This window comes from Etheostoma spectabile, chromosome 6 (genome assembly GCF_008692095.1).
Source record: "Etheostoma spectabile isolate EspeVRDwgs_2016 chromosome 6, UIUC_Espe_1.0, whole genome shotgun sequence".
Taxonomy (NCBI): Eukaryota; Metazoa; Chordata; class Actinopteri; order Perciformes; family Percidae; genus Etheostoma; species Etheostoma spectabile.
Window position 1 is genome coordinate 11,875,382 of NC_045738.1, and position 25,189 is coordinate 11,900,570.

Sequence of the window (25,189 nt, forward strand, 5' to 3'; positions counted from 1 at the left end):
GTTGCGAATTAACTATGACATTAATGCAATTAATCGCAATTAAATATTTTAATCGTTTGACAGCACTAGTCTTTATGCTACTTAGGGGAAATAAAATGTTAAAACTATGTTAGGAATTAAATCACACGTTATAGAGTGATATTGTTTCTCTTTTTGCAAATGCAACTGTGTTGGTAAAGAAAAAACACAAAAGCACATGCCTTCAAATCTGCTTTCATTACCCTCCTTGTCCCCCCGATCTCCCTTGTCGCCTACTCTGCCACTCCTGCCACATCTGTGTACAGTAAAGTTGTAGCCTTTCAGTTCTGGTGTGATGGCTGGCGTAGCGACTTCTGGCTGCCAGCACATTCTCTGGTTATACGAGGGCCTGCCCGTCAGTCGAAACAGAGCCTGGTGTTTGGTGACATTTAGAATTTTACTGCAAAAATTATGCATCAGTGTTGACATTCAGCCTTATGCATAAAATTCATAATGTATGTGGCACTTCCTGTAGGCGCTGCATCAGAGAGACGGAGTATGTTACAGCTGAGGCACGGACACACACATACACACACACACACACACACACTTAGAAAAATAAATGTCCACACATCTTCATGAACCAAGATCATTTAGGGTTGTGAATAAATTTGAAATTCATGTGTTTCATGTTGCCTCGCCATTGTTGTCTTCATTATGGATTCAAGACTGATCTGTACACACACACACAACACACACACACACACACACACACACACACACACACACACACACACACACACACACTTCCCTACGGTACTTCACTTTATTCATTCTTCGCAGATTAATTCCGGGACGACACTTTTTATGATCTCCAATTTATGTCGGCAGTCAGGCAGGCCTCCCCTCACTGCTGCGCCTCTTCTTATCTCCTCCGCCTCATGTCTCTGTCTGCCTCTACATGTGCGCTCAATGAAACAATGGTGCTTTCTAGTAACGAGCAATGAGTTTGTCAGGTTTTAAAAGGAGAGGAAGACAAATGGGGGGAGGGAACGAGAGGATGTGAAGATAATAGGTTTCTGTGGTGATTAACATTCCAGAGCAGCATACCAAAGAAAGTGTGACTATCATATTGTGTCTTTACTGACAGCCAAATGAACGGAGGTCTCTGAACTGGTTTCGTCTGTGGTACAGAGGGTAATAAACATACCATGTCTAATCTACATCTCGGATGCCGGGGAGTCTCTGCGGGTCTGAGCATCTCCACATGTAACTCTGTTTGAACTGAGAGTGACACATTCACTCTTTTCTGTATATGAGAAGAATAAACCAACGTTTACACAGTGCAGCTGGCGTGACAGTGAGTGAGCTCTTATCCTCTCGGTCAGTAAGTCAGCCGTCTAGCTGACTAACCGGTCATTCAGCCTGTTGGGTGAGATATCACCAGGTTCCTGCCACACTGCTGTGACACACCTGTCACCTGGAGCAAGAGGGATCGAGCTGCGTAGGCATGTGTGTGCTTTGTGTCTGTGTTTGTCCAAAGCAGGAAATGGTGTTAGGCAAGCTACCGTTCTATTATACTGAGGATGACATCATTCCTGATGAGCAACTGCTGTTGACATATAAGATTTACTGAAGTGTTGCACACTCAGGTGGAGCTTGCACCTGTTGTTTCTCTCATTAACTCAAGAGGTAGTGAAAAAGCATGTAGTTTATAAATTTGTATAAAAGATATAAATATAACTTCTATATAGCTTTTATACATACATATGTAACACCCATTTAGTACAAGCTTCTCTAAGACTCCATGTCTTATTGTAGGCAACTAGAGCTCTGTAGCTTTATATAAATTGACTTAAGCAAAAATAAACTTGAATTCATTGTTTAGTAGTAAATTGTTCTTGATGTCAGGATTTATCCTGGAAATGTACATTTCCAGGATAACGCCTTACATCTGGCACGTACCAACAACAGAAGTCTGTCTGATCTAACGTCATTTACACTGGTTTAATTGTTCTTGGATACACAGTTTGCTGCTATTGCACTTGACGTGCAGGACTGATCAATTTATCAAACTAACGAGCTGGCCCCGCTAGTCGACCACAACCTGGAATTTAGAGGAAGCAACATGCAGTCATTGTCATTCAAATCAGCCTGGATTGATTATTATATAAATACAATGGTGTCATGCTAGTCAACCAGCGTATTTCTACCAAATGTTCCTCTCCAAAACCACTTCAGAAGAGTAACGTTAGTCACAGCGCTTACTTGCTTTGGTGTGTGTAAAGCATTAAAGTTCAAAGAATGGTTCACATTAGAAAAAAAAAATTGTTCTTTGTAGATGCACTCCCCTACAAAATCACCGCAGTAGTCAAGAATGATTTATTTCCAAATAGAGCTATTGATGTCATCTTTTAAAAATTACTTTTTCTTTTTTCATATCGCAATATATATTGCAGGGGGGAAAAAATATCGCAATGTCAGATTTTTCCAATATCGTGCAGGCCTAGCGCGCGCTGTACATAAGTCTAGGCGGATTTTACTAATTTGTTGTTAAAATAAAGATGAAATGCTGCGTTATTGACTTTAGACCAGGTTTTTGTTGGTCAATGGCGCGAACACTTTCCGCTGCCTCAAGATAGCAATACGCCTAGAATTCACCTGAACCCACCTCCCTGTAAGTATCAACATTCCCTTCACTTTTCATGCTGGATATAGGTCACAAATGCCTATCTAATCAGGTTGTCTGTTTAGAGATTGCTCATGGATTCAGTGCTAAGATCAGTTGATTCTCCCCAGTCCCAGACTTTGATCCTAATGTCTCATCCGCCTTCAGATCAAAATGTACATCTGACCTGTTCCCAGCTGTTCCACTGGGCTGTGCATGCACCCGAAAACAGTCAGGTGTGCTTTGGGAGCTGAGCAGACAGGGTTTTGAGCTAAGTTAAACCATGGATTAAGGAGAAATTTACTGCCCATCTAAGTGTGTGTAATAATATCTATTTTTATAAATCTACCTTCAGCGAGAAATGCCTGGTTTTCCCTCAGAAAGGCATCAAAACCCCTTGCATCATCCCCAGCTTTAGTTCGCTCTTTTCACACAGGTGCTTTTGTAATCCACACACTCTCAAAAGCACTTTGTGTGTGTGTGTGTGTGTGTGTGTGTGGTGTGTGTGTGTGTGTGTGTGTGGTGGTTTGCACATGAGCTGTGTGTGTACATGCATGTTACTGAGTTGGGTGTGTATGCGTGCTTCTTCTCTTCTGGCGTGCCTAACTGGCTCTGACACATCTGTGGCTTTTCCAGGCGAATCAGGGCCGGTGCCAAACTGCCAAGAAATCAATGCAACAGACTGTGCTCTCCCCTATTCCCCTCACATTCCTCCCTGTCCCTCTTCCTCAGTCAGCCCCTCTCTTTTTCTTTCTCTCTGTCTCTTCTCTCTCCTTTTTTCTGCCTCTGTCTTGCTCACAGCCCTTATTAAAAATGGAGTGAGTGTGTGCTGCATATTTAAAATGGTCATGGATGGATTTAAACGGCTGATGGTATTTAGTGTCTCCTCAGGGAGCTGCTATGAGCCCTTAAGCTGACTTCTCTGACTGGAGTCTGACTGACTGGTGAGCACACACTAAACCTCTAATAATGACTTGTGTACACACAGTGAGCCCAGCACATGCATGCACTTAAATACACACACACACACACACAAATAGGCAGGCGTGCACACGTACGTACAGTATTTTGTGTGTGTGTGTGTGTGTGTGTGGTGTGTGTGTGTGTGTGTGTGTGTGTGTGGTGTGTGTGTGTGTGTGTGTGTATACCTGTGTACTCGTCGGTCAATAACTCATTAGTTTGCCTGATTTGATGTAGCAGTGTGTAAATGTTTTTAACTGTATTTGAAGATACTCTTTTGGGTTCGCAGGCGTGTCTCAGTGCTTGTGTAAAGGAGTGTGTGCGTGTGTGCATGTATGTGTGTGTCTGCGCTCTTGACAACAGTCAGATGTCACACTGAGCCCTTTGGTCGAGCAGCAAGTGTTTCTGTCATGTTGTCTTTCATGCTGGCTTGGATTTGGGCTCCAATCTGCTCCTAAGTGTCCTTCACGGAAACACTATTGATTACCTCAAACACTGAAACTCTGAACATAAATACTGCTCCTAAGAAAGAAAACAAACACACTCCACACTACACACATTCCCACTGATAAACAGTCATGGGCAACTGGAGACTTGGAGCATCTGAACAGACAAAAATGGGAGGTGGAAAAGATTGAACAGTTTTGTAATATCAAAATATTCACATGAATTGTGCATTAAAGAGCATTTGCAGTAAACTAACTTGTGCCTAACCATTTTTGGATTTGCAAAAATTAAATCTGTGGCATTGCCTTCAATGCATTCAATACACGGAGGATGGAGGATGACAATGTAGATTTGTTCATCATTGATGCTGAGAGGGTTTTAAACGGCAGCTACTTGTATTGTGTAGCTGTAGGTGTAATATCGTTTGATGTATGTACCACAGTTTGATATCTTTCATCCATGACATGTGAGGGTTGAAGCGTATCTACAAATGTGAATATTTGCATCTTTGCACATGCATAAGGAAGCCCAGGTTGGATGTTGAGGTCTGTGTGCACTTGTTTTACTGCTTTACAGTGAGTGTGTCTGTGTACATCTTGTGCCAAAACACATATTGCATCCTTTTTAGTAATGCATCACCAGCACTCCACACCAAGCAGCCAATCAACCACATTTAAACACTGATGAGACATTCGTTATTTCCATATACTGTAGGTAAATTGAACTCTGAATTCTTTCTTTTCCACCTTCCCATCTCTTCTATATTCTATTGTTCCTGTCCACCCCGCTACCAGGCGCAATGCATAACTGAATGGCAATGGAGGACACATCTTTCTTAATGAGGGTTTGAATTTGAGTTTGGTGAGAGCGCAATTTGTAGGTGTCTTGACAGCTCGCATTGTTGTGGTTTGTCTCCAGGGGCATGGGATGTAGAGGAAAGTGAATGAATGTGAAGCACACAGGGCCATTATGGCTCTGTGTGTCATTAATCAGTAGCTGATGAGAGGCAGTTTGAGGAAGAGATGGGGCATTTACTGGTATGGCACTCTCAGGACTCCGTACGAGGCGTTTTATGCTGCCTACTTTGCGGTCAAAAATACAGCAGGTAAGAACACACACTAAACACTCGAAAGGAAATCATTATCCTAACAAAAAAAACATAAATTCTGCAAGAGGTTTATTATTTTTATATGTCATTAAGCTGAAAGAGTAGGGCATTTGCAACTTTTCATTGTGCCACACATACTTTTTCTCTTCGATTTCTTTCCCTCCTACACATGGCCTCCTTTTCCAACCTCCAGCTTGAATATTCTTTCAGTTCTATGTTCTTTCCTATAAGGTATATATTCCATCCGTCACCGCTGTCTCGTCATCTGTGCGTTGTTTCCTTTCTGGCAGTCTGTGTGAGGAACTTGGTAGGAGAGCGACATGAAGAGCACTCATCTGAGTTGGTGAGAGTTGAGCGGTACGAACAAGCTGACTTCCACTTCAGAGAAAGATAGTGGAAAGGAGCGGTAGCCAAGTCCCTTAGTTGTTTTTTCCCCTTTCATTTTATGTAATATTATAATAATAGTAATATTATGTAATGTAACAGGCAGCTGAATAGATTGCAGTACACATAGCCTATTACAGTGTAGCATCCCAGCTGCTGTAGGCGAGAAATCTAAGAGGATAGTGGAGTTTGTGTTGTATGTGTGGCTGAGTGGTGAGGTAATGAGGTGAGAGTCCCTTGGAGCGAGAGGTTAGCAGTGGTTAGGAGGGCAGGTAAACATACCAGCTGCTCCTGACTGCCTGGCCTCAAGGCCGCAGTGACACTGGTAGAGGAGGAGAGCGTGGTGTGGGGGTGGGGTGAGGAGAAAAAGCAGGGCGAGAAGATGTATGAAGGCCCCTAAGGCATTGTGAAAGGTAAAATAGGTGGCTGGATATTCTCAGATTGTAACATATACTGTGAATTAAAGTCTTTTCCCCGGGTGGGTAGGTTAGCTGCTAGTTACCTAATTTTTACCTCATGTAATTTGATCTAAGAGATTACCATAATAACTTGATTACTTTCACCTTTGCATACAAACATTTTCTTGTGTGTAACATTGTAACGTAGGACACCTGCTGCTATTTGAAAAGCCCTTTGAATTTCTCACTTTTACAGGAACAGTTTGACATTTTGGAAAAACATGCTTATTTGCTTTCTTGCAGAGACTTAGAATAGGAGATCAAACAGATTTCAAGTTTATATGCTAAGAATGGCACTAAAGAGCCAAGATGTGAAAAGCTTATCTTATCATAGAGTAGCAGGAGGAAAACCGCTAGCGTGGCTCTCCCCAACCTTGAAAAATCCACCTGAAGCTCAATAATTACCATGTTATATCATGTTTGTTTAATCTGTACATAAACACAAACGACAGTATGTGGTTTTACAGGGAGTTACCTGGCCAGGCAACTTGTTACCAGATGCTGCACAGAGGTGCTGGAAGGACAAGAAATGGTTACATGGTATTAACCCTTTCCCTAATTCCTACCCTCCTATTCGGAGCACACCCGTCTACGAACTCGGCTTTCATTTTCATCTCAACAACAATAGTAATAGAACTATTAATAAGCTGACAATAAAACTATTTTACTGCTCTCAGAGCATTAGATAAGTTAAAATAAGTTGTCTTAATGTTTTTACAATTATTCTGAATTATGAGAGTTTTTACTGTACAGTCATATAAACATGTAGCATTTTAATATCAGCACTTTAGTATTATAATTGGCTTAGTGTTTTTAATTTAAAATTGCAGGTTTAGACATTTAATGTGCTCCCACGGAAGTGATGACAATGTAACCTGTGCTTTTTGAGCACTTGTTACTCTTCTGTTAAGTATCTGCATGCTGTTTCCAGCGCTACCTCTTACCTCGTGTGTGTTGGTGTGTGGGGTGTGTGTGTGTGTGTTGTGTGTGTGTGTGTGTGTGTGTGTGTGTGTGTGTGTGTGTGTGTGTGTGTGTGTGTGTGTGGGTGTGTGTGTGTGTGTGTGTGTGGTGTGTGTTGTGTGTGTGTGTGTGTGAGACAGAGAGAGGAATAGGAGAACCAGAGTGCTGCTTGTAGTACAACTGATCATTCATGTCCTGAGTGGACAGCTACATTTGGCTAATGCAACCCTGCTTTCTCTGCTGGTTGCAGCCGACAACCTCAGTGCCAGTGTAAAGTGGACTGTAAATATGACGGGCAGACAGCAAGAGGCTAACAGCGACCTTGTCAGAAAGAAAGAGAGGGAGATAGAAGGGCGGGATGATGGAGGCATGGAGAGGGGGAAAGAGATGGAGAGGAGAGTGAGTTCCTGCCTTTTCCCAAGGCAATGGACTGTGCTTTGATGCACTGTGGAAGGGAACAACACTGTCTCCCCAGAGAAGGGAGCATCACACACACACACACACACACACACACACACACACACACAAACAACACACACACAACACACATATACACACACACAATACACACACATACACACACACACACACACACACACACACACACACACACACACACACACACCATACTGAGTTTACCACCACACAGCTTATTAAAATGTCAAAACGCACACACATTACACCCGCTCGCAGTATGTGCACCCAGATGCAGTGTCAGTGACATGAATTTAATCCTGAGACAGTTGAAATGCACAATGCTGAGCTCTGGAATCACAGTAGATTAGAAATGACCACCATCACTGATCTGCCCAAACCAAAAACCCTGGCAACAGCAACACACACGCACACACGCACACGCGCACACACACGCACACAACCAGTCATCTTTTCCTTCTGTCAGATTGATAGAGTCTGTCCCTTCGGATCCGTTCAGCTGGTTGTGTTGTCCGAACAAGCGCAATCAATTTGATGTGATATGTTTTGTGCTGAAATGAATTGTAATAGTATCATAAGTGCAGCTGAATGGTAAATGACAGTGATGGCGACGGTGATTGTGGTAGTGGGTGTAGAAGGTCTTCAACTGCCATAAAATTAATGTCAGAGGTAGCTGCAGCACTCAACTCCGTAGCACTTGCATTGATTGTGAATAATTTATAATTGTGTCCAGGCCTGCAGCTCATATGTTCCCTGGCAGTGAAGCCATAAGCTTTTTTTCCCTTTTTTTTTATTAACTTGTTTCTGTGTTTGCTCTTTTTCTGCCTCCTTTTGGTAACTCTCTCCCCTCCTCTTGTCTTCTTCTCACTCTATTCTGTGCAGTTATCTATGTGGTTGATTATTGGGTTACTGTATTACTAACGGATTTGGCATGTGTACGCACAGCTCAACCTGAATCAAAAGATGAATAGGGTGTGTGTTTTACCAGGTTCTCCTCTGAATCTAAAGACTAGTATTCCTCTTTTCTCTTAGTGAGCAATGAGGTTACATGTACTGTTCTTTATCTTAATCTCCTTCAGAGGCCATCAATTCATTCGGTCCTAATCTCATCTCCAGGCACTCTGCTGTGACAGTGGTGGCCTTGTGTTTTTCTATCCCGCAGTACTGTAGCTGGTGTCTCAGTTGAGTTCAAAAGGCTCGAATTTCAGCTAAAACTGGTTTGTCTCATTATGTTCAAACTTTAAGGGCAAACCTTTGCTGAAACTTACGTTTCCATTGACATCTTTAAAACAACAAAGACTCGCTGATATTAAAAGGGAATACCAAATCAAAAAAAAAATTTGCTCCTTCAAAGATATTAATGGTGGTGGAGTGATCAAGCGCTGTTGATTTATATAATTAAATAGGCGTTTCTCACTTTACTAAAAAGTATACTAGAGAGTGACTCAAAACGTGTGTGGGAGAAAAAAGAGGGGAAGATGGCATACATCAAATTTTATGAGCGGGACAATCTCACAACGTCACTGCTACATGGCCAAGGCTAAGGCCTGTTGAGCTAACAGTATGCCTCAGGCTTTGGCTATCTTGTCCCTTTTTAAAAAGTCAAGCAAACCTATTAGGAATGGATTTGATCATCAGCTACAGTAGGATTGTTGTTTCAAGCATTGTTTTTTTTTTTTTCTAGTGACCAGTGGTCTGCAAATCTCTTAAGCCAAGACCAACCGCATGTATATCTCAACCTTTCTTCTAATAGATCTACAGCACTCTAGAAGAGAAGATTTTTTCTGTTTATCAAATTTGGCTAGTTTGCATTTGGTGTTGTAAAAACCTGTGTGTACGTGCCTGTGTGTAGACAGATTTGTGGAAGAGGTCAGGAAGGGTAATATAAACAGACTTATCTCTACTCGTTAGGTACAGGAGATGAGAGATGCGGTGGGAGACGCTGAAGATTTGCGCTGTCATATTACCTTCCCAAACAAGCAAATCCCAAATTACACTGGTGATGGAGTGGGATGACAGGAAAGAGGGATGATGGGAGAGATAGAAGGAGAGGGGAGGAGGCAGAGATAATGCAGCAAAAGCCCGGCCTGTGCTGGAATGCTTAGGATAGGCCAGCATGTTAACCTTAATCCCTTCAGGGAGAGACGTAAATACACCGGAAGAGAGAACACGGGATTGAGTGGAAAAGAGATGGATGTGAGATCTTTGTTTCTTTCCTTCAATCCCTCAGTGTGGGGTGTGTGTGTGTGTGTGTTTGTGTGTGTGGTGTGTGTGTGTGTGTGTTGTGTGTGTGTGTGTGTGTTGTGTGTGTGTGGTGGTGTGTGTGGTGTGTGTGTGTGTGTGTGTGTGTGTGTGTGTGTGTGTGTGTGTGGTGTGTGTGTGTGTGTGTGTGTGTGTGTGTGGTGTGTGGGTGTGTGTGTGTGTGTGATCAGCCAGTCGCAGGCAGCAACTGGGAAATCCCTCTGTACTTATCTGAAGCCAGCATTTTAATCACAGCCTCCATCTCACTTGGATCTTCCTGCTCCTTCACCTTCTTTTTCTTTTTTGATTCCTCTCTTATCACCTCCTCCTTCCTCAATGTCACTCATTGTTTGGACCCCGTCATCTCGACTTGACTCATCTCTCAACGAATCCTCTTTCAGTACTCCTTCTCATTTCAGCTTTCCCATCAGTGACTAATATGTGCTAGGTTTTTTCAAGGAGTGGTGATCAGTCTCCAGAATATATATATTATTTTTTATAAAGGTATTTTTGCAACCAAAATGAAGAGAATGAAGGTATAACTTCCACTACTGGCTGCAGAGCTATGGCTGGTATTTAGCCATGCATCTTAAAGTTCCAGAGATTCTGGTGATATTTTCATCTTGCTGAGGTGGGTCTGCGGTAATTTCTGACCGTTTCAGCAAACCATCCAAGCTCATCTCCTCTTCCTCACCCCCACTCCACCCCCCCCCCCCCCCCCTCCTCTGGTGCTTGTGGGAGAGTGGTGGTCTATGGTTGACCGGCTTGGCCAGGCAGGCATGGGTGAGTAATGGAGGGATCACATATAGGTAGGAATAGATGTGTATCTGACTGTATGGTCACTGCATTGATTGGCTGACCAAAATGGCGCTGACCTTTTAACTTTTTTTGTTTGAACTGTGGACCAAACTCAGCATTCCCAGTAAAAAATAAACACCACATGGTTACATTGGAGATACAGAACAGCTCTCTGCAGTAGATTTGGTGTTGTACGTGTGGGCCAACGGTTTTTTGTGTCCATTCTTCTGTTAAAATATGGATGTAGAAATGTCCTTGTCAATGCATGTGATGTTTGTCTGGAAAGGAAAGGCAGCAGGGCAAAAGTCATGCTGCAGACCAGTGTGTTTGTGTAAATATCTCAGACTGTGATGAGGATGCCAGTTGGTTCTTGTGCGTACATGAGTGTGTATTTTGTGTTTGCGCAGGTCTATGGCCTGAATGTACTCTATATATGTGGTTAAGGGATGTATGTCCTTGACAAAGAGCTGAAGAGATTTAAACAGGCCCAGCAAATGCTCAGTACCCACACACACAGACACACACACACACTCTTAAAACTCTCTCTCTCTCTCTCTCTCTCTCTCTCTCTCTCCCCTCGCTCTCTCTTCTCTCTCATCTCTCTCTCTCCCCTTCCTCTCTCTCTCTCTCTGTCTGTCTGGGCGTTTCATTAGTGCAAGACATGGCTGGTGTCCAGGGCCAAGACAGAGGGCACGCTCTTGAGTCATTCACACACAAGCACTGAAACCTCAATCCCTCTTTTTGGCCTCTTTTCCTGCAGCTCTCTGTTCTCTATCAGAGGTTATCGGAAAAGAAGGAGCCACTTTATACCTGAAACCTGCTGAGTGAAAATGACTTTAGTTGGATAATGACGCCTGTGAGATAAGGCAAAAGGGAGGGGGGTATCTATAGAGTTTAAAATCCTGGCAGCGAAAATGGAGGAGGGAGCGGCGTGCCAGTAGACAGACACAGCACTGGAATGAGGAAGCAGTAACACAAAAACACTCAAGGCTAGCCAGGCAGGTATCGAGTCTAGAATACAGTAAATGTGCCCTGTAGCTGCTCAGTACTTTGATTTTAAAGCGACACAGCACCACCATGTGGCAGATGGTTTACCTTACATATATTTGAATTTATGTGATTAGATGTGATGTGTTTAATGCCAAATTTCAGTTCCAACAGTTGGAAATCTAATAGAGCCTGAATGCCAGCTAGTACTTCACATCCAGTCAGTCTCTTTTGCTTGGGATTTTGTAAGATACCCTGGTCTTTTATTCTTCTGTGTTTTTCTGGACAAACCACCCCTCCATTGCCACTGCATTACTAAATGGAAAAGCACCCCTCTCAGAACCATCGTGACTTGAAAACGCCGCAGTAAAATGTTCACCACACTTTTTAATGACAGTCCAAAGAAAAATCAGACTAATTATTTAGTATTGTTTGTTTTAAAGTTCGCATTCTTTGTTCTTTTACAACCGTAAGTTCGTGTTTTATTGGTGAACAGAAATGAAAGTGTGTTTTACAAGCTCATGGTTAAACACTTTTAAGATTCAGACTGTTGCATGAATAATTAGTTTGATTTTCCTGCAGCCGAGTTTGAAATTATTCTCCAGCACGATAGCTGCTTGTCCTCATCTCCTTATTACAGAAGTGTTAGAAATCATCAACAACCTTTTCCCTGCAATTTAGTATTTCAGTTGATATTATAATTTTTTTTTTTTTTTTTTAAGATTTCTCTTGATTATTAGAACAGACAGAGTTGTGTCACTTTACTCTAATTCAACCTTTATGTAAAGGATGTATTTTGGTAATATCATTGCGCTAATCAATATCCGAGAAAATATTTAGTCTCATACACAATACTAATAATATCTCAATCAACCTATACTTACATACAACTCAATTTTGCAGTAGAGAAAACTTAATGAAAAAGGAATTTAATGCATTTTTATAGTTTTTATGGTAAATCTACTAAATGTATATGAAATTGCATTAAAATAGTCCTACAAGGGCGTCTGTTTAGCTCACCTGGTAGAGCGGGCGCCCGTGTGTAGATGTTTACTCCTCGACGCACAGGGCTGCGGGTTCAACTCCGACCTGCAGCCCTTTGCTCCATGTTACTCCCCCTTTCTCTCTCCCATTTCAAGTCTAAGCTGTTCTATACAAAAAAGGCCTAAAATTCCTAAAAAAACTTTAAAAAATACTCATACAAATACAGCCCGTTATATGCAAATCTAGTTATTACAGCGCGTTGTATAAAAAATTTAGTTTATACAGAGAGCCTGTCTAACTAACAAAGCTACAGTGGTTGTTAAAATACTGGGAAGGTACTTCAAGCAAAAATGTATTTCATGTTTGATTTGAATCTTAAGAAGTAAACACATAACGAATAAATGAACCACGTATTCCACTCCATGTAAGAGTGGCAGTTTGTGTCCCTCCAGAAGCAGAAAACTACTTTAGATGCAATGAGGCCACCGCACGTTGGTTTTGCGCTGGGGGACAAAACAATGGAAAACTTATTTGTACCCCACAGAGTAAATCCAAACAACATAATTAACTCACTTCACCCCATCAAAAGAAGATTTTCTGTTTTCTATATCCAGGGAACCCGTTTTATTGCATTGTTAAAGAGTTGGCAAGCGTAGTGGTTATTGTTGTGACTGTGCCGATAAAGGTGCACATTGTGCATTTGATATTGAAAGTTCAGAACCACTTTGATTTTTTTTTTTAAATGTCATGTTTTTCATTTTGTCTTTCCCATGATTTCACTTTTCAAAATGAATGTTAATAAAGTCCATTGTGTAGATGGTTCACAGAGACCTCCAAATATGGGTTTTGTGAATTGCTTGGCACGATTAAAAAGTATAAAAGAGAGCTGAAAAGCAAAGCTAGGGTACAACCAGCGTCAGCAGAAGATAGAAGAGATGATCATTGGGACACTTTTGTATGTGCAAAAGAATGAAAATTATTTTTAGGACATATTCAAAGTAGTCTATTGTTAGACGAAAATTGTAATTAGAGGACTAACAACATTCAATCATGACCCTTCCAATTATTTGGACTAGGGTTTGTTCTCATCAAATGAGCCTCAGAGCCTCTCTGCCCTTTAACGCCCTCTCATTAACATAATCCCCTGGGATTTCTGGGGGATAATGAGCCAGGTTGCACCTTCAGTAAACACACAGTGCGTGCGTACGTGCGTGCATGCATGTGGGTTCAGGTTCAGTGTGGTCGTGGTTCATTAGTGGAACCTCGGATGATTCCTCTGGTTCATCTTAATCACCCATGTGACTCAACACTCTAATCAAGACCCCCCCACACACACACACACACACACACACACACACACACACACCCCACACACACACACACACACACACACCACACACACCACACCAAACAACAGACATTGCTGAGTCTCTTTTATTAAGGCCACTCTTTTTATTATAAATTCTGTGTCCAACAGTTCAGAGTAACTTTACTTATCTTACATTCAAACTTATATACTATCTATCTAGTATCTAACTAGATAGAATGTAGTATGTAATGGTTGTAATGTAGTTTTTTCAGGAGATAACCCCACAAATTTAGGGCTAGCCCTGCCATAGAGCACGGCCAGCACGCTCTAGACTAAAGTCGGGTTAGCCTACTTGGATTGTGCCAGTGTGAATGCTTTCTTAGCCTGGGGTTAACGGCTCCATTCCAGTTCTTATGCTAAGCTAAGCTAACAGGCTGCTAGCCGGAGCTTTATATTAAACGAACAGAAATGATGATAGTATCAATCCTCCCACTTAACTCTACTCCAGAATGTAAATAAGTATATTTCCCCAAATCATCCTTTTTATTGTTGTTTTTTCTTGTAAAACACTGCAAAGTTCTACCTCCTCTGGTTAAAAAAAAAAACAATTTATATGTAACAATCACTGGTTGAACTGCTCACAACAACAATGGGTGATAAGGGGCTCAGGGTGGACATGGTTTCATTTTGATGGTTCATAAGGCCAAAAGGTTGTAATCCATTGTGTTAAATTAACAAGGCTTTGTTACGGAATGGACTTTAGCAGTAACGTCCAGTTAAAAAAGGAATTCATGTCCACTTCGGATCTTGTTTAATGGTATTGTATGTCTTCTCTTTCTCTAATTTTTCCAGAAACTCGTCTTCCAGAGAAGGGTGCTACTACAGGCATCATCATAGGAGCCATCATTGGAGTAATACTACTCTTGGCCATCATTGGAACAATCATAGCGATGTACCGCAAACACCGTAACAACAAACTCAACGGAGAGTGAGTATCTGTTTGACTGGCTAGTTTGGATGACGACAGTTTACTTCAGCTCAATTCACTATTGTTTTCTTCTCTTGTCTGGCTGTTTGTTCTGTGTGTTATTTTAAAATCGGTTAGTTAGATGAAATCCCACGCTGTATGTCTCGTTTTATTCTAATTCACTAGACAGCTGTGTGTGTTTGCATTTCAGTGGTCCTCCTAAGTACAAGCCCCCTCCCCCCAAGAAGACCACCAGCTCGGCTAGCAAAGTGAGTCACCTTTGACAAAAGTCAAGACAATTAGTATTAATAACCAGACAACTGTTGTTCTACACATTAAAAAACTCATTTGATTATATCTCCTAAAATAATCTGTTGATTGTAATCTGCTCAGCCACTGAACATAAGTTATGCCCCGGTGATTGAGGACAGACCTCTGCAAGACCAATACTACACTAACCAGAGTGCTGAGCCAGTCACGGTAAGGGAACATGTTTGTTAAAAATTACAACCTTTCTTAACGCTGTTGGATCAATCTAGAAGAGATCAATCACATGTTGTGCAGCAAACCTTGAAAGTGCAGAAACATTGTCTTTCAGGGAGAGAGAGAACACTTTAGAATGATACCAATAAACATTAAATATTATGCAGTGTTTAATTAACACTTTCCTTGTTGCACAATGTACAAAAATTGTAATCCTATCCTAAGTTTTTTTAAGGGAACATTAAGGTTGAGGGTTGAAAAGTTTGAAAAATCCACATTCTAATAATGGGGGGCTTAATGTATAAAATACTGCACAGCTCTCATACCAGAATATGGCGTACGGCTAAAACTTGAAAATTACCTACGCACAGAAATATTCACATGTATAAAACCGGGTGTATGCCAGGTCCTGTTCACCTTTCCTTTATACATCACGTTCCTTTGAGCACACGTGAACGAGCCACCGACCCTATGGAGCTAGAATTGTTTCTTTATTACATGCGAGAGAAAAAAAGAGAGAAAAGAAAAAGTTTGAGAGAAAAAGTTATCACACTGATAGCAAAAAAAAACATTTTATGAGAGAGCAAAAAAAAGATTTGAGAGAAAAAGTTTTCATACCAATGGCAAAAAAAATCTCTCAAAATACTTTTTTAAACTCTCAAATATATATTTTTTGCTACAGTGTGAAAAAAAATCTCTCAAATAAAAGTGTTTCTCTCAAAATGTTTTTCTTCTCGCTCTCAAAACCTAAGTCTTTACTCTCGATTCAGTTTTTTGCTCTCGTCTCAGGATTTTTCTCTCGATGTGAAAATATGTCCCAAAAAAATGTCATGGGCGTGGGCCACGTTCCTATTGGCCAGTCGGGTGAGCACCGTCTTGTCTTGGGAGTCCGTCTGAATCATTGCACCATTGTCACCACCACAGATAGATAACTAGCAACCAGCCCACTTTTAAATAAATACCTTTTAATTATCCGAACACTTTTTAACAGTCAAACTGAAACACTGGTGGTGAGTTCCAGGTCCTGCATCTGCGGACGGACCGCCATCAGTGGGTATAATGCGTGCCAAGTTCTGCATCCCTGCAGAGAGAGAGAATTTTTTTTTTTAAACTGATAGCAAAAAATATAGCTTATATTTGAGAATTTAAAAAAGTAATTTGAGATTTTTTTTTTTGCTATTAGTATGAAAACCTTTTTTATATATATATAATATTTTGAGATGTAAAAAAGCAACAATTCTAGCTCCATACGACCCCGCCTTGCCTCCTCCCGTAAATCAATATGGAAACGACTATAAATTTGGCTCCAACGTCTTTCTTTGTCCAATCACAAGAGGTTATCCCGTTCCACAGACGAAAAAAAAAAGAACTTCCTGTGACGTTGCAGGTGCTGATCGCCTAGGTGGGGGCAAGAATTATTTTTCTGTTTGGAAGTTTGTCATCTTTGACAGTTAGGACGGCCCAGTGTTTGGTGGCACGGGTACACCTTGTTCACCTACATAGCCTACAAATCATCCACAGGATCAATTACACATCCAATAAGTTTGCCTACCCAACACAGGGTTTGTTCCTGGGGAGATGGATCCTGTACGCCATGGATGTCTAACTACAGACTCACAGACACTATTGCATTTTCCTGTGCCAATATTTTTGTTGCACAGTGAGTAGGATATTTCATCCATGGGAAATACTTAAGATGACAAGGATGAAAGTGTTTTCTATGTGGATTTTCATTCATTTCCAGTCCTTACAGAGGTTACGTACCCTGCAAATTAAATAGTTATTAGTGTCAAAGATGTGAAATATTATCCACATAAATAAACAAACTTTCATGGCATATCAGTGGATATAATTGTGTTTTTTCATAGACAACGTCACAGACATATGCCAGTAAATTAAGTGGAAACGTAATTTTGTAATGTTTGGTGATTTTCTGCACTTTTCAGTTAGATTTCGCCACGTTACAGAGCCAGAAAAGACTTTGCGTGACGGCCCGCACATTCTCACGTCTACATCACATACACATTATACATCACAAAGTGTCTGTGAAAACCAGCGGACACAAGCTTTTCTTGCGTACGCAATGTTTATACATGTGGCCCCTGATCTTTCATTTCTTATGTTGTCAATTTGTGGTGTCATAGATACATTAAGCTGTGTTTTTTTTAATTACTTCTTTTATTTTACCTTTTTAGCGTTTTAGTTTTATCAGACTCCAGTCAGTGGCGTGTGAGATTGCCAAATCTGGGCTCTCTTCTCAATATTAACTGGAGTCTGATACAAGTTAATGGGTAATAGTGTGTCACTGCACAGCGGCTGTAGTGTTAGAAATACACTGGTTAGCTTCAGGATACAGCTTGAGGAGGACGGTGGTCCACTTCTGTAGTTCAGGTTTTGCCACAATGCGAGGAAGTGATGGAGTTCACTGCTAGGTTATAGCCTTTCAAGCCTTCCTTTTAAATAAATCTTTTGTTTTTTGTTTCACTCATCAAGCCAAGGGGGTAAACCATTTCTTTGATTAGTAGCCTACTTGAATAGTTCAAAGTCAAATCATCAGACGTAGATACGTCTTTGCCTTAAAATATGGACAGAAAACTGCTGTATCATGTGTTAGCCTTTCAAGAAAAAAAGAATCCTGAATGCAAAAATACCTTGTGCACCAGATGCTTTTGAAACAGCAACGAGTGGGAAAAGACTTCAGTTGTCTGTTATTAAAACACACAGTGTTTGTTACGGATTGAGCTGAATAGAAATGAAGGCTGACATATGTACTGTTGCGTTGTTGCTTGCAGGACCTGGATGCCTACCATGGCGATGATGAGAATGATGAAGATGTGAGCGAGCATTATCACTCTGCTGCCCCCTCTGGCTGGGATGATCCCGGAAACAATGAGGTCCCGCCTCCTTACATGCGCACAGACAGCGACCCCCAGGACTATCATCAGGGCCCCAATGTCAACCGTGGGGAAAGCTTTGTGTCGTCCGCCATGTTCGTGTGAGAAGACACAGAAGAGGCGTGTGTGTTTGTGTGTGTAAATATGTGTGCATGCGTGAGTGCATGACTGGGTGAGTGAATATTTCTGCAGGCTTACATGAGAAAGGGATAGCTTGAGTTCTGTGAATGCAAAATGTGAGGACGTGTGAATGTGAATTTTATGCTTAGCTATGAATTTTGAGGTCTGTGCTGCAAAGACAAAGTTCTTTTTTTACCATTTTGTTTAAGAATATTTATCTGTGAACAGGTTGCTGGTACTATGGTTCAGTTGTATGTTGCTTCTTTTGAAAATTAAGCCATTTTTAAACCTTAATCAGATTGAGCCAGCATAATATAAAATGTTGCTAATGTACTATATACACAACTGTATTATACAGTTGCAGGGATTTATTGAAACTAATAATGTTCAAATGTAGATAAATCAAAGACAATGTTTTAAATACCCTCTGCTGTGTATAAATGTTACATAGAACATAGTATGGACATGAACACATTTGAAGTACACTGTTGCAAAAACTATCTCATGAGCATGTTTCAACTAAACTGCCTTGCATTATTGAATGTCGAGTATCACACACATTGTGGTTACTTAAATAACTTGGTTAGCAGAAACACAATGCATGGGTACTACATGTTGCCTTTGTCTAGTCGTAATTGTCTGTTGTTCTTGGTTTACAAACCCAGCTGGGATGATGTTGGTGTAAAGCAGGTGTCTTGTGGAGAAGCTATTAGCTGCTGTTAATCAGGCAGCGTCGAGACAAGACTTACAAACCGTAATGGCATCAGTGTGTAAACTGCATCAAGGGGGTAACTGCAACAGCAATACTCTATTTGTGTAAATGTTTGATTTTAATTTTTTGTTGTCTTCTGCATGTGGCCTTTGCCTTCCTTGTGAAAATGCAGTGACACTTGGTTCACCTCAGGTGGAAGGGAACATAACTTGAGAGCTAGCAACTGATGAAACTTGATTTGTCTCTAGCCTTCTTGCCATAACATTTGATTATTTTTTTTACTTGCATCCATCCATCCTCCCTTTTTGTGGATATCTGTTAGTTTTAAAAACTGTAAACTTTTTTTATTTTTCACTTTTATCTATGAGCATGCTCAGATGGATTAGGATAAATCTGGATTATGTCCATGGAATCTGTTGCAATTCCTCTCCAGTGGAGGATTAGTTCTACATGGAGTTTGGACAGGACACAGAGCCTGATAGTAAACTATATGTTCATTCACTATCAGGGTCAAGGGTTAAACAGGTTAGTAATGCTTAGTCCATCATTTTTCTTCTCAATCACAAACCTAAAGGTGTCTTTTGTGTGTCAGTGCCAACTGGTATATTTTATCAAAAAGCTTTTGGAAAATGTGATCTATTTTTTCTTTTACTTAAAATGTTAATTTTAATCTGTTAATTTTAATCTGTTTAGCTCTTTGTGAATTATATTTTGAAAGCCATCTTGACGGTTGTTGATTCAATAAACATATTGTGATCCGGGTAAAGAAGTTAACTAGAGTAGATAATTTTCTTCATTCTTTGCAGCTGCAGATGTTTCACCTCAGTTGTAATTCCACCATTTTACCATGTGGTAGCAGTATGGACTGAAAGTATAGGAGGGTTTAGCACAGCGGAGAGTCACATCTATGACTAGTACATGCTAGCATCTAATACAGAATGTTTTTTTGGGATATACTCAGCGCTTTAGTTATGAGGGAATATTGTCCCTTACTACATTTAACCGTAAATCACAAGGTAGAGTACAAGCACAAAAGCACATGGTCAGGATACAGCTGCAGTACCTACAGATGTCCATGCGAGGGCTCTAGAATTGAAAGGCTGAAACAGAGAGAGGCTTGTGTCTGTATCAGCACACCTGATACAGAGGCAGGACCTTGTTCTCTGCTTCCTCCGCTCATGTCTGACTCATCTATTTCTATCTTAGGCTGCATTTCCTCCAATCCCGTACTCACAGTCCATGAAAATGTCTACTGGCACGAGAACAGGTCCATTTTTAGATCTGCGTGATTCATTTCTAGCACCAAGAATGCACCAGAGGAGCCCAAAATGTCCATTCTGTTATATAATATTTTATATCTTATATAGTGAATATATAAGGAATACTTACCTCACCTTTCCGCACCACTGACGCACTTGTTTAAATCATAGACTGTTAATATACTAATTATTAATATACAGTCTATGGTTTAAACCAATTGTGTCGTGCAGTTTATCCATATTGAGTGCAGCAGTGTCCGGATGAGCCAGGCCTGGTGCAGACTCGCCTTTCCTACTGCAGATAAAGGTGAGGCTTTACTAGCAGCCCACCATGACTCAGCAGTCTGCTCTCTGCCTGTATTCTGATCACACAGCCAGATGGGGATTCTGAGAAGAACTGAATGTGTAAGGGGTTTACTGCTGACATAATATATTCTGCAACTGAAGGCCATTCAAGACTTAACACCAAGGTCAGCTCACACTGCAGAAGCACTAAAACTTCCACTGCTCTAACCAATATGGTAACTGACTTTCATTCTGCACCTTCAGTTAAAGATGGCTTCCATGAACATAATTATTTATGAATGTATTTTCTTCTAATTTTAGATGAACTGCAGAGCTCTATAGTCAGTGGTGTAGTGGAAGGTTAGGTCCAGGGTAGATGGAGTATACCCATCTATTAGCCAAAACTCTGACTTTGCAATGTACTTTAAGATGCCTACTAAATAAATGTCTGGATCAATAAATAGCAGGAGTTGTAACTCTCTCTAATGGTTCTGTATGTATTGATTGAAGGAATGTCACATTAGTGTGGTGGGAATGCACACACACTGTCAAAGGAGTACTCAAGGGTAAAGATAGACAAAGAGGAGAGATTGAAATTCAATAAGTTCAGTTCAAAGTATTTTTGAGAATCAAATAGAGCTGAGCAGAATAGAGGAAGTTCTGGAAGGGAAACTGTTCTCATACTTTGCCATCTTACTCCTCTTTAAACTAGCAGTGATCTGTGCAATTGCAGCATTATGGGATTAACAGACTTTGTGAATTGGCAGCCAGGTAATGAGTGAAGGAGAAGGCAGAGAACCTCTCTTGCCTTCATTGCTGCTAAGCTGGTTAAAAATAGAGGCAGAAGAGAGGGATTGAGAGAATCGGCATGGAAAGAAAAGATGGGGGGTTGAGGAAACGGGTGATTTGATTCCTGCAAAGAAGGGAAGGCAGGATTTATTAGGTGACCTTGACTGTCAGTAAAACAAATGTGTGGCAACGCATGTTAAAGGCAGAAAAAGAAACATCCATCATGCATCCTGAGCTGATCCTGAGTGCTCTTTTTTTCTTTCTGACCTGATGGAGAAATTCTGCCGAAGCTCATCATGTGTATGACAATGATGAGCATGTTTGGCTGCATGCTGTTGGCTTGGTTGGTGAGTAGAGACACACATACGTTTCTAAGTACAGGCCTGTTTTAGCCTGACAAGGCTGAAGACACCTTGAATCATCTTGAATCTATTTTAAGAGCTGGAAAGAAATACAGATTAAAGCATATGGTTAGAACTAAGCAGAAATTTGATTAAGTTAAATTATTTTCTCTTAAATGAGATGATTTGGTTCAGATGTAGATCCTAACCCTTACAACCAAATTAGATGATTAAATTAACACGAGTGGACCCCATGGAGACAGAATGTGTCTGCAGTTTTTCAGGTGCTGATATTTAAAAAATAAAGAGGGAGTAGTTTAGGTAGATTATAAATTAGGAATCCATGATTGTAGCATTGTTTTCCACTCACCTGTTCCCATCTTAATTTCTCTCCTTCCCTCTTTTTTTCCCATTCCTTCTGCCACTCAACGGGGCTAATTCTGTGAACACCAGGCCAGAAGGACAAACTGTGTGAGAGGAGAGCAAGAGGACGAGAGAGGCACGAACACTGGCACCATGGTGAGTGTCACTGTCAAGACACCCTCGCAATAGGGAAGGCATGTGAGTCTGGAGAGGGATGGAAAGAGAGAGAAACTGATAGAGCGGGTGGAATAGATAAGAGGTACAAGCTGTGAAGGAGAGAGAGAGAGGAAGGCTTTGGGGATTAAAGAGGAGATAAAGGTGGAAGAGCTGACAAGACCAACAAACAGCTGGGTGAGGCCTGGCTCAGCTCAGATTGGTTTAAATTTGTGTGTTACTCGTTTCCCAATGTTCTCACTTTGAAAACTCGAGTCATGGGAAATCAATTACTGTACATACTAGGTTATGAAAACAGAAATATTTGAAAACTTAACTGCCTTCATTATGTGAAAAATCTGACAAATTTGTAATGATATAGTTACAGTAATTGATAAGTATTTTCTTTGCAACTGTATACAACAGCAAAACACAATTACATTCCATAACTGAAACAAACAACCAGAACAAACGGTGTCGTCCAGCAGACCAACTGATAATGGTCCTATTCAATATTACAGCACTTTGCTCTCTAATGCCTAAGGCAGGACCAACACTTACATATAGCGAATGCAGATATACTATGTTTTGTATTTCTCTACACAATGATGTAACTTAGAATTTTATATACTGGAGGAATTTTAACCCAAATTTAAATATTTTTGTCTAGGAAAAGGCAATAATTGTCTTAATGAAACAATTGCTGGCGTTAAAGAATAATGACCATAGTAGCATAGACAAATGAGTCTCAATGTCAACACGTTGAATACATTTTACAAGATATAATCTATGTCTATCTACGTCTCTTAATGAACAAAGAAGATCAGGAAAATTGCCTAAAAATGTCAAGTTAAAACAAGCCAATGCCCATTTTGCTGAGCAGCGCCACTGTGGTCCCAAGTGGTCATTACAGAATAACGTTGAAAGTACAAGGTCAGTGATCTAACTCAGTAATGTCAGTAATTAAGTGTAATTAATGTCAAACACAACCTATCAAAACGTTTGCCAACATTAGCCACCAAAAAAAAGTTGCAAATAGTAAAATGCACATTAAAGTGTTCATATTATGCCTATTTTCAGATACATTTAAGTGCATTTAGAGGTTGTACCAGTATGCGTTTACGTGGTTTAATTTTCAAAAAAGAATATATTTTTGTTGTACTGCACATTTATGCAGCTCCTCTTTTCACCCTGTGTGTTGAGCTCTCTGTTTTAACTACAGAGTGAGGCATCTAACTTCTATTCCATCTTTGTTGGGAGTCATATGTACGCAGTACCCAGGTAAGCACTACTACCCAGTCAAAAGTAGAGTGTGAGGGCGTGCCATGCTAGCAGCTTGGCGAGCATTATAACGTGTGTTTCAAGGTACGCACAATGGTCAAGGAAGAAAAGACTCGACCACAATACAACTGTTTGAAGCAGTTTGTGAACAGTGTTTTCAATGGAAGATGGCAAGTCCCTTTGGGGTTGACTTTGGTCTTTTTCACTTTGTAAACCTAAAAAGTGCACGAAACAAATACCTAACAAAACAAAGGAAAGGGAAAAAGCCAAAAAGCATGTTATGAGCACTTTAAGCACAGTGTTCCCTATTAGTTGCCGTGTTTGAATCGGTGCATCCATGTTTGTGTGTGCCTGTGTGACATTTTAAGCTTGTTTCCCAGAAGCAGTCATGATGCCAATTGGTTTAAAATTATGTTTTATACTTAATACTATCAACTCAGGTTACATAACTTTTTTATACATGCTGAGTGACTCCCTTTAACCACCTCCAAATGTTCTCCTTCAAAGGGATGGGGTGTTCAACATGCCCTTGAAATGTCTTCTTTGGTGAGCTCTCAGCTAATCCACAAATTATCCACAATTGTATCTACTTACTCAGTTATTAATGGCAGAGGGCTCTTGACTTGTGTAGGACAACATCCTTCCCGTGTTGAAATGTAAGTGAGTGATAGGATCGTGTGACAGACAGAGAGAGACGGAGAGGGGGCTGTTACATTACACATTCTTCTCCTTTGCTGATCTGTGATGTCTTGTACCTACAGCACTTTCCCATAACACTTCCAAGTGTTCTCCACCCCACACTTTTTGTTCATTTTCTCTTTATTTTTATTTTCATGCTAATGTTAACGGAATCAATGGTCATTTTCAACAAGCCCAACAACACAGGAGTCCTCGCAATTCAATCATGATGTGCTGGATTTCCGCTCTTGTCCAATCAAACAGGGGATTGTCTTTTCTGTCCTCCAATCACAGCCGTGAGGCCTGCACAGCAGATACTGGCGGTGGGAGGATGCATGCAGATGGGGGTGTTCTTATTCGTTGTTAAGCAGGTGTTTCACCTGGACAGGACAAGGTAGCAAGACAGAGAGGAGACAGGGTTTTAGGACCTTTAGTCGTCATGAAGTATAGTTACTTACAACATATGAAATTGATGCAGCAGAGGAAAAATATGTTTCAATCAGCAGGATGAGATGGCGAATGATGGGGTCATAAAACTACCATAAAACTACCATTTAGGTTTTCAAATACTTGGGTGGTAATTAATCATTGTACAGTGATTATCAGTCATGTGCAATAAAAAGTGACACATACAAGTGTTAATACTATAAACACAGCACTGGTGGCACCAGAGGGGGCCACCTTGTTCCCCCCTTCTAGCCCGGTCCTGGTTTTAGGGCCCAGCACTTACAGATGGGTGATTAATTAAAGATGCTGGTCTACCATGTGTTGCCAAACCAGCCTCAATGCTCTCTGGCATACATTTTCCAAGATCTCTACTGGAGGGATAAACACCCTTATTCCAAAATATATTCCCTTATTTGTTTTTAGATGACGGTGGTGGAGAGCGCTGTCTAACTAACGCTGTGGTAACGCTATGGTAACGCTGTAGTAACGCTGTGGTCCAAAATCTCCCATAGGTGTTCAATTGGATTGAGATCTGGTGACTCTGAACACCATATCCTACAGTTTGATTCATTTATTTCTCGTTCATGACCCATCATTTTGTGACTAAAAGCATCTGAATTCATTGTATTTCTGCACTCATTTATTCAATCAATTTGTCAGCCGTACAATATGTAGATAAACAAATAATCAAACAAAAACAACTTAAAACAGGACCAAAAT

The 25,189-nt window shown here is 40.7% G+C and overlaps 1 protein-coding gene across 2 annotated transcripts in view; it reads left to right on the forward strand.

The window, feature by feature from the left end:
* LOC116691244 (nectin-2) overlaps window positions 1–19,644 on the forward strand; it is an 85,542-nt gene extending 65,898 nt beyond the window's left edge. The window contains exons 7-10 of one of the 2 annotated variants that reach the window (XM_032518719.1): window positions 14,550–14,685; window positions 14,855–14,933; window positions 15,058–15,144; window positions 17,940–19,644. In XM_032518719.1, the coding sequence (XP_032374610.1) occupies window positions 14,550–14,685; window positions 14,855–14,933; window positions 15,058–15,144; window positions 17,940–18,146 (509 nt within the window). In that variant the 3' untranslated portion in view covers window positions 18,147–19,644. The remainder of the gene's footprint in view (window positions 1–14,549; window positions 14,686–14,854; window positions 14,934–15,057; window positions 15,145–17,939) is intronic. The other variant, XM_032518720.1, reaches the window with a different exon arrangement.
* The last annotated feature ends 5,545 nt before the right edge of the window (window positions 19,645–25,189 follow it).